This window comes from Lampetra fluviatilis, unplaced genomic scaffold (assembly GCF_964198595.1).
Source record: "Lampetra fluviatilis unplaced genomic scaffold, kcLamFluv1.1 SCAFFOLD_321, whole genome shotgun sequence".
Lineage (NCBI taxonomy): Eukaryota > Metazoa > Chordata > Hyperoartia > Petromyzontiformes > Petromyzontidae > Lampetra > Lampetra fluviatilis.
Window position 1 is genome coordinate 63514 of NW_027621629.1, and position 9586 is coordinate 73099.

The 9586-nt window shown below is 52.4% G+C and overlaps 1 protein-coding gene across 1 annotated transcript; it reads right to left on the bottom strand.

The window, feature by feature from the left end:
- Positions 1-2995: 2995 nt before the first annotated feature.
- Positions 2996-8749, bottom strand: LOC144955505 (uncharacterized). Its single transcript, XM_078885699.1, has 4 exons — positions 8628-8749; positions 7040-7091; positions 6009-6167; positions 2996-3165 (listed from the first exon to the last, which is right to left on the bottom strand). The coding sequence occupies exons 1-4, from the start codon at positions 8654-8656 to the stop codon at positions 3001-3003; spliced, it is 405 nt and encodes a 134-aa protein (XP_078741825.1). The 5' UTR covers positions 8657-8749; the 3' UTR covers positions 2996-3000.
- Between the last annotated feature and the right edge of the window lie 837 nt (positions 8750-9586).

A 9586-nucleotide genomic window follows, 5' to 3' on the forward strand; every position in this document is an offset into this window, starting at 1 on the left:
AGCCTGAATGACTCTGAAGAATCCTGGAGATCCCCAGAGCATCGTTGAGACCCCCCCCCCCCCACCCACCACCACCACCAGCTTGGATGCTGCCACGACAGACCCCCTGAACATTTCAAGAAGTCTTCTTGGTTCTTTCGGTAAAGTCACGTAGAAGGGAAGTAATAAAATAATAAAAATAAAACATAATAAAATAAATATTTTATTATGTTTTTATTATTTTATAGTATTATTTTATAGTAATAAAATAATAAAAATAAAACATAATAGAATAATAATAAAAATAAAACATAATAAAATAAATATTTTATTATGTTTTAAAATAATAAAAATAAAACATAATAAAATAATTTTTTTATTATGTTTTATTTTTATTATTGTATTACTTCCCTTCTACGTGACTTTACCGAAAGAACCAAGAAGATGAATCCCTGCAGTCACGAAAGCTTTAAATCAAAATTTCTAAAAGTCCCCCTGAGATCGCTGAAGGCCTCTCAAGATTCCTGAAGTTTCGTGAATGTCCCTGAGAAGATTTCTACAAGTCCCCCGAGGTCCGTCAATGGCCCCAAAAGATTCGTGGAGATTGGCAAAGACCTCCATAAGGTCCCCAGAGGTTCCTAAAGGCTTTTCGAGATTCCTGAAGATTCGTGAATAGCCACGAGCAGATTTCTACAAGTCCCCGGAGGTCCGTCAATGTCCCCTCGAGATTCGTGGAGATTGGCGAAGACCCCCAGCAGATTCCTGGGATGTCTGTGGAGGTGCCTGAAGGCCTTTCAAGATTCCTGAAGATTCGTGAATGTCCCCGGAAGATTCCTAGAGGTGTCTGCATGCCTATAAAGATTCCTGGAGATTGGCAAAGACCTACATGAGGTCCCCAGAGGTTTCTAAAGGTTTCTCGAGATTCCTGAAGATTTGTGAATGTCACCGGAAGATTCCTAGAGGTTTCTGCATGCCTATGAAGATTCCTGGAGATTGGCGAAGACCTCCATAAGGTCCCCAGAGGTTCCTAAAGGCTTTTCGAGATTCCTGAAGATTCGTGAATAGCCACGAGCAGATTTCTACAAGTCCCCCGAGGTCCGTCAATGGCCCCAAAAGATTCGTGGAGATTGGCGAAGACCCCCAGCAGATTCCTGGGATGTCCGTTGAGGTGCCTGAAGGCCTTTCAAGATTCCTGAAGATTCGTGAATGTCCCCGGAAGATTCCTAGAGGTTTCTGCATGCCTATAAAGATTCCTGGAGATTGGCAAAGACCTACATGAGGTCCCCAGAGGTTTCTAAAGGTTTCTCGAGATTCCTGAAGATTTATTAATGTCACCGGAAGATTCCTAGAGGTTTCTGCATGCCTATGAAGATTCCTGGAGATTGGCGAAGACCTCCATAAGGTCCCCAGAGGTTCCTAAAGGCTTTTCGAGATTCCTGAAGATTCGTGAATAGCCACGGGCAGATTTCTACAAGTCCCCGGAGGTCCGTCAATGGCCCCTCGAGATTCCTGAAGATTGGCGAAGACCCCCAGCAGATTCCTGGGATGTCTGTGGAGGTGCCTGAAGGCCTTTCAAGATTCCTGAAGATTCGTGAATGTCCCCAAGCAGATTTCTACAAGTCCCCGGAGGTCCGTCAATGGCCCCAAAAGATTCGTGGAGATTGGCGAAGACCCCCAGCAGATTCCTGGGATGTCCGTTGAGGTGCCTGAAGGCCTTTCAAGATTCCTGAAGATTCGTGAATGTCCCCGGAAGATTCCTAGAGGTTTCTGCATGCCTATAAAGATTCCTGGAGATTGGCAAAGACCTACATGAGGTCCCCAGAGGTTTCTAAAGGTTTCTCGAGATTCCTGAAGATTTGTGAATGTCACCGTAATATTCCTAGAGGTTTCTGCATGCCTATAAAGATTCCTGGAGATTGGCGAAGACCTCCATGAGGTCCCCAGAGGTGCCTAAAGGCTTTTCGAGATTCCTGAAGATTCGTGAATGTCACCGGAAGATTCCTACAAGTCCCCGGAGGTCCGTCAATGGCCCCAAAAGATGTGAAGATTGGTGAAGACCCCCATGAGGTCCCCAGAGGTTCCTAAAGGTTTCTCGAGATTCCTGAAGATTCGTGAACACCCCCAGCAGCTTCCCAGAGGTCCCTCCAAGCCTTGCGAGATTTCTGAAGATTCGCGAACACCCCCAGCAGCTTCTGGGAGGGCCCTCCAAGCTTTGCGAGATTCCGGAAGATTCGTGAACACCACCAGCAGATTCCCAGAGGTCCCTGCATGCCACTCGAGATTCCGTAAGATTCGCGAAGTCCTTTACGGTGGTCCCTAGATGTATCCGAAGACTGCGCAAGATTCCTGGAGATTCATGAACACCCCCAGCAGATTCCTGGAAGTCCCTGAAGGCCTGGCCAGATTCCTGAAGATTTGCAAAGTCTTTCATGGTGGTCCCTAGAAGTCCCTGAAGGCCGTTCGAGATTCCTCATGTTTCGTCAATACCCCCAGTAGACTCCCAGAGGTCCCTGCATGCCTCTCAACATTCTGGAAGATTCGTAAAGTCTTTCATGGTGGTCCCTAGAGATCCGTGAAGGCCGTTCGAGATTCCTGGTGATTCGCAAAGTCTTTCATGGTAGTCCCTAGAGGTCCCTGAAGGCCGTTCGAGATTCCTCATGATTCGTCAATACCCCCAGTAGACTCCCAGAGGTCCCTGCATGCCTCTCGACATTCTGGAAGATCCGTAAAGTCTTTCATGGTGGTCCCTAGAGGTCCCTGAAGGCCGTTCGAGATTCCTAAAGATTCATTAATACCTCCAGCAGACTCCCAGAGGTTCCTGCATGCCTCTCGACGTTCTGGAAGATTCCACGAAGTCCTTAATGGTGGTCCCTGGAGGTCCGTGAAGGCCGTTCGAGATTCCTGATGATTGGCGAAGACTCCCTAGCAGAGTCCTGGAAGTCCCGAAAGGCCTCAGGAGATTCCCCCATAACCCCCCTCCCCTCCCCTCCCCACTCCCCCCTCCCCCCCTCCCAGGGCCATTCACAGCTTGGTGATCTTCTCAGGCGGTGGAGCGGTCCCGCCGCTCACCTCCCGGTATTCCTTGGTGTTGTTGTTGAGGCGTCCTTTCGTCTTCTTTGTCGTCGGCGTCGTCTTCACTGCCTCCCCCTTCTCCCCCTTCTCGTTTTCGTCGTCGTTGTCGTCGGTCTGTGGGGCGAAGGACATCACCACCAGCGTCACCACCACCACCACGACCACCATCACCACCAGCACCACCACCATCACCATGACCACCACCACCAGCGTCACCACCACCATCACCACCACCGTCACCACCATGGCCACCGTCACCACCATCAACACCACCATCACCACCAGCGTCACCACCGTGGCCACCACCAACACCACCACCACCACCACCGTCATCACGACCACCACCACCAGCGTCACCACCACCACCGTCACCACCGTCACCACCATCACCACCACCACCATCACTACCATCACTATCACCACCACCACCACCACCACCACTGTCACCACCGTGACCACCACCACCGCTACTACCACCACCACTACCACGACCACCATCACTACCGACACCACTACTACCGCCACCACAACCACCATCACTACCACCACTATCGCCGCTACCACCACCACGACCACCACCATGACCACCTCTACCGCTGTCACCACGGCAACCATCACTCAGTGTGACAACAGCGTCTATCTGAACAACCAGTCCTGGCCCTACTGAGCCCCCCCCCCACTTGGCTCCTCCCCCTGGCCCTGCTGGGCCCCTCCCCCCCCACTCGGCTCTTCCCCCTGGCCCTGCTAAGCCCCTCCCCCTAGTCCCACTCGGCTCCTCCCCCTGGCCCTGCTGGGCCCCTCCCCCACCCACTCGGCCCCTCCCCCTGGCCCTGCTGGGCCCCTCCCCCCCACTCGGCCCCTCCCCCTGGCCCTGCTAAGCCCCTCCCCCCCCACTTGGCTCCTCCCCCTGGCCCTGCTGGGCTCCCCCCCCCCACTCGGCCCCTCCCCCTGGCCCTGCTGGGCCCCTCCCCCTAGTCCCACTCGGCTCCTCCCCCTGGCCCTGCTAAGCCCCTCCCCCCCCACTTGGCTCCTCCCCCTGGCCCTGCTAAGCCCCTCCCCCTAGTCCCACTCGGCTCCTCCCCCTGGCCCTGCTGGGCCCCTCCCACTAACCTCACTCGGCTCCTCCCCCTGGCCCTGCTAAGCCCCTCCCCCTAGTCCCACTCGGCCCCTCCCCCTGGCCCTGCTGAGCCCCTCCCCCCCCACTCGGCCCCTCCCCCTGGCCCTACTGAGCCCCTCCCCCCCCACTCGGCCCCTCCCCCTGGCCCTGCTAAGCCCCTCCCCCACCCACTCGGCCCCTCCCCCTGGCCCTGCTGGGCCCCTCCCCCCCCACTCGGCCCCTCCCCCTGGCCCTGCTGAGCCCCTCCCCCCCCACTTGGCTCCTCCCCCTGGCCCTGCTAAGCCCCTCCCCCCCCCCACTTGGCCCCTCCCCCTGGCCCTGCTAAGCCCCTCCCCCCCCACTCGGCCCCTCCCCCTGGCCCTGCTGAGCCCCTCCCCCCCCACTCGGCCCCTCCCCCTGGCCCTGCTAAGCCCCTCCCCCCCCACTCGGCCCCTCCCCCTGGCCCTGCTGGGCCCCACGCGTGCGATTACTCTACAGCGTCTTCTTGGTTCTTTCGGTAAAGTCACGTAGAGTGGAAATAATAAAATAATAAAAATAAAACATAATAAAATAATAAAAATAAAACATAACAAAATAATAAAAATAAAGCATAATAAAATAATAAAAATAAAGCATAATAAAATAATAAAAATAAAGCATAATAAAATAATAAAAATAAAACAATAAAATAATAAAAATAAAACATAATAAAATAATAAAAATAAAGCATAATAAAATAATAAAAATAAAGCATAAAAAATTATAAAAATAAAACAAAATAAAATAATTCTCACGACGTTTCGGCCACAACGCAAGCAGCCGTCCTCAGGTGGAGAACAGGTCTGTCGAGAAGACAGCGTCTGAACGATATTTTCAAATGTAGCTATTTTCATTTTTTATTATGTTGTATTTTTATTATTTTGTTATGTTTTATTTTTGTAATATTTTATCATGTTTTATTTTGATTATTTTAATATGTTTTATTTTCATTATTCTATTATTACTTCCCTTCTACGTGACGACTTCACCGAAAGAACCAAGAAGATGAATCCCTGCAGTCACGAAAGCTTAAAATCGAAAAAAAAAAGATGATGATGTTGATGATGTAGATGATGATGTTGATGATGATGATGTTGATGATGTTGATGATGTTAATGATGATGATGTTGATGATGATGATGTTGATGATGTTGATGATGTTGATGATGATGATGATGATGTTGATGATGTTGATGATGATGATGATGTAGATGATGATGTTGATGATGATGATGTTGATGATGTTGATGATGTTAATGATGATGATGTTGATGATGATGATGATGTTGATGATGATGATGTTGATGATGATGTTGATGATGTTGATGATGATGTTGATGATGTTGATGATGTTAATGATGATGATGTTGATGATGATGATGATGTGAATGACGCTGTCTTCTCGACAGACCTGTTCTTCACCTGAGGACGGCTGCTTGCGTTGTGGCCGAAACGTCGTGAGAATTGTATTGTATTGTGTTTTATTTTTGTTATTTTATTATGGTTTATTTTTTTTATTATGTTTGATTTTTATTATTTTATTATGGTTTATTTTTTTATTATGTTTTATTTTTATTATTTTATTATGTTTTTTTATTATTATGTTAGTATGTTTTATTTTTTTTATTATTTCAATGTTTTATTTTTATTATTCTAATATGTTTCATTTTCATTATTTCATCACTTCCCTTCTACGTGACGACTTCACCGAAAGAACCAAGAAGATGAATCGCTGCGGTCACGAAAGCTTTACATCGAAATTTACTACACAGCGCTCGACCCCTCCACCCAAACCTCCCCTCCTGTCGCTGCGGTGACGAACCCTTCGTCGTGACCTCGTCACCGCCAGAGCCACGGCCCCCCCCAGCGCCAAGGCGAGACCCAGGCCCAGGAGGCCGTAGCGAACCACGTCCATGATGAGCGGCAGGAGGACCACGTTGGTCCAGAAGGTGTCCCTCAGCTCGCCGTCCATGTGGCCACTCTGGACACACACAGGGGGTGGGGGGGGGGGACACGACGGACACACATACACGCGGAGTTCACGATGGCCGTGTGGGTGGGTTGGTGGGTGGGTGGGTGGGGTTCACGATGGCCGTGTGGGTGGGTGGGTTGGTGGGTGGGTGGGGTTCACGATGGCCGTGTGGGTGGGTGGGTTGGTGGGTGGGTGGGGTTCACGATGGCCGTGTGGGTGGGTGGGTTGGTGGGTGGGTGGGGTTCACGGTGGACGTGTGGGTGGGTGGGGTTCACGATGGCCGTGTGGGTGGGTGGGTTGGTGGGTGGGTGGGGTTCACGATGGCCGTGTGGGTGGGTGGGGTTCACGATGGCCGTGTGGGTGGGTGGGGTTCACGATGGCCGTGTCACTGGGTGGGGTTCACGATGGCCGTGTGGGTGGGTGGGGTTCACGATGGCCGTGTGGGTGGGTGGGGTTCACGATGGCCGTGTCACTGGGTGGGGTTCACGATGGCCGTGTCACTGGGTGGGGTTCACGGTGGCCGTGTGGGTGGGTGGGGTTCACGATGGCCGTGTGGGTGGGTGGGGTTCACGATGGTCGTGTCACTGGGTGGGGTTCACGATGGCCATGTCACTGGGTGGGGTTCACGATGGCCGTGTGGGTGGGTGGGGTTCACGATGGCCATGTCACTGGGTGGGGTTCACGATGGCCGTGTGGGTGGGTGGGGTTCACGATGGCCGTGTCACTGGGTGGGGTTCACGATGGCCGTGTGGGTGGGTGGGGTTCACGACGGCCGTGTGGGTGGGTGGGTGGGGTTCACGATGGCCGTGCCACTGGGTGGGGTTCACGATGACCGTGTCACTGGGTGGATGCGAGGTTGGCAATGGCCGAGTGTCACTCACCTCTTCGAACCACAGTATCGGCAGGATCACCGGCTTGATATTCCCCGAGGTTCTGCCGGCAAAACGAGCAGCACCGTACGAGGGGTGTCGTTTAGGGACCGCGACATCATTTCTGTCGTTTCCCCCGTGAGAAAGTGGCGTGCGAAAGTGTGGTGCGGTGTGTGCCTGCATAACTGTGTGCGTGTCTCTGTGTGTGTACGTGTGTCTTTGTGTGTGTTTGCGTGTATGTGTGTGCTTGTGTGTGTGTGGACGGACTGGGCAGTGTGCTTATGACCGGCTCCAGTTTAACAGCAGAGGTCTCACTCCGAATCAGTCGAGCGGCAATATCTTTTCATCGGTTGCGTAACGCTGTGTGGAAGCTACCTGGTCTGTCGCTCCGCACGAAGCTTCAGGTCTTCTCAGCCACGGTCATTCCCTCCCTTCTCTACGCTTGCGAAACGTGGACCCCCCTAATAGAACATCTTCGCCGGTTAGAAACATTTAGGCTGGCCTGCCTAAGATCCATCCTGGGTTTAACCAGGCTGGATTGTGTGAGGAGCTCACAAATCCTCAAAAGATCTGGTCAAAGTCCCATCGGTGAGCTCCTCCAGCAGGCAAGGCTGCGTTGGCTGGGTCATGTAGCCCGCATGCCCAGCCACCGCATGCCTAAACAGCTTTTGTTCGGCCGGATCGAGGGGGCTAAATGGGCGCGGCACGGGCTAGAGAAGAGATGGAGTGACGTGGTACAGGAGGACGTGGAGCTGCGTGGACTTGCCGATGACTGGTACCAGCGGTGTCAAGATCGGCCTCAGTGGAGGAGGCTCGTGAAGGACGCTACTGGGCAGTTGGAGGCAGTCGCCCTCCAACAACAACGGAGGGCGGAGGAGCGACGCTCACAACAACGAGCGGAGCGCCGGGTGGCTAAAGCACAGCAAGTTGGCACAGTAGGGGGCACAGGTGGTGCATCAGCCAGTCATCTCGGTCATCTCGGTCAGTCGACCCGTGGCACCTGCTGGGTCTGCCCCGTGACCTCCTGCCAGCGGGCGTTCGACACTTCACGTGGTAGCCTCAAGGTGCACATGGCCTGGCACAAGCGTCGTGGTGACGTCACCGCCACTTAGTGGCGAATGGCGGTTGTTGTTGTTGTCGACTCAGCCTCAAATGGGTACCTGGTGCGGTGTGTAAACATCGCCACTGGGGAGACAAAGGCGGCCGGGCGTGGTGCTGGCCACCCACCCCCTCGTGTGCCGTGCCGGCCTTCATAGGTGCTCGCTAACAGCACTTGCCCCTACAGTCTGCTAAGGCTATACGGGGGATCTTTGTCTTTTGTCTGTGTGTGTGTCTGTGGGTGTGTGTCTGTGGGTGTGTGTCTGTGTGTATCTGTGTGTGTGTCTGTGTTTGTGTCTGTGTGTCTGTGTCTGTCTGTGTGTGTGTGTCTGTGTCTGTGTGTGTCTGTGTGTGTCTATGTCTGTGTGTGTGTGTCTGTGTGTGTGTGTCTGTGTCTGTGTGTATGTCTGTGTCTGTATGTGTGTGTCTGTGTGTGTGTCTGTGTGTGTGTGTCTGTGTGTGTATGTGTGTGTGTCTGTGTGTCTGTGTGTTCACAACTCACGATATTCCTTCGACTCCCTTGACCATCATGTTCAGCTGCAGGCGAATGGAGACATTCACCGGAACGCCTGTAAGCTACACACGGACACACACAAAGGTAGACACACAAACACACTAGTACACACACACACACACTGGTACACACACACACAAAGGTAGACACACACACACACTGGTACACACACACACTGGTACACACACACTGGTACACACACACACAAGTAGACACACGCACAGGTAGACACACACACTGGTACACACACACACAGGTAGACACACACACTGGTACACACACACACACACTGGTACACACACACACACACTGGTACACACACACACTGGAACACACACACACTGGTACACACACACAGGTAGACACACACACTGGTACACACACACACACAGGTAGACACACACACACTGGTACACACACACAGGTAGACACACACACACACTGGTACACACACACAGGTACACACACACACTGGTACACACACACACTGGTACACACACAGGTAGACACACACACACACTGGTACACACACAGGTAGACACACACACAGGTAGACACACACACACACTGGTACACACACACAGACAGGTACACACACACTGGTAGACACACACACACACACTGGTAGACGCACACACACACACACACTGGTACACACACACACAGGTAGACACACACACACACTGGTACACACACACACTGGTACACACACACAGACAGGTACACACACACTGGTAGACACACACACACACACTGGTAGACGCACACACACACACACACTGGTACACACACACACAGGTAGACACACACACACACTGGTACACACACAGGTAGACACACACACAGGTAGACACACACACTGGTACACACACACAGACAGGTACACACACACTGGTAGACACACACACACACACACTGGTAGACGCACACACACACTGGTACACACA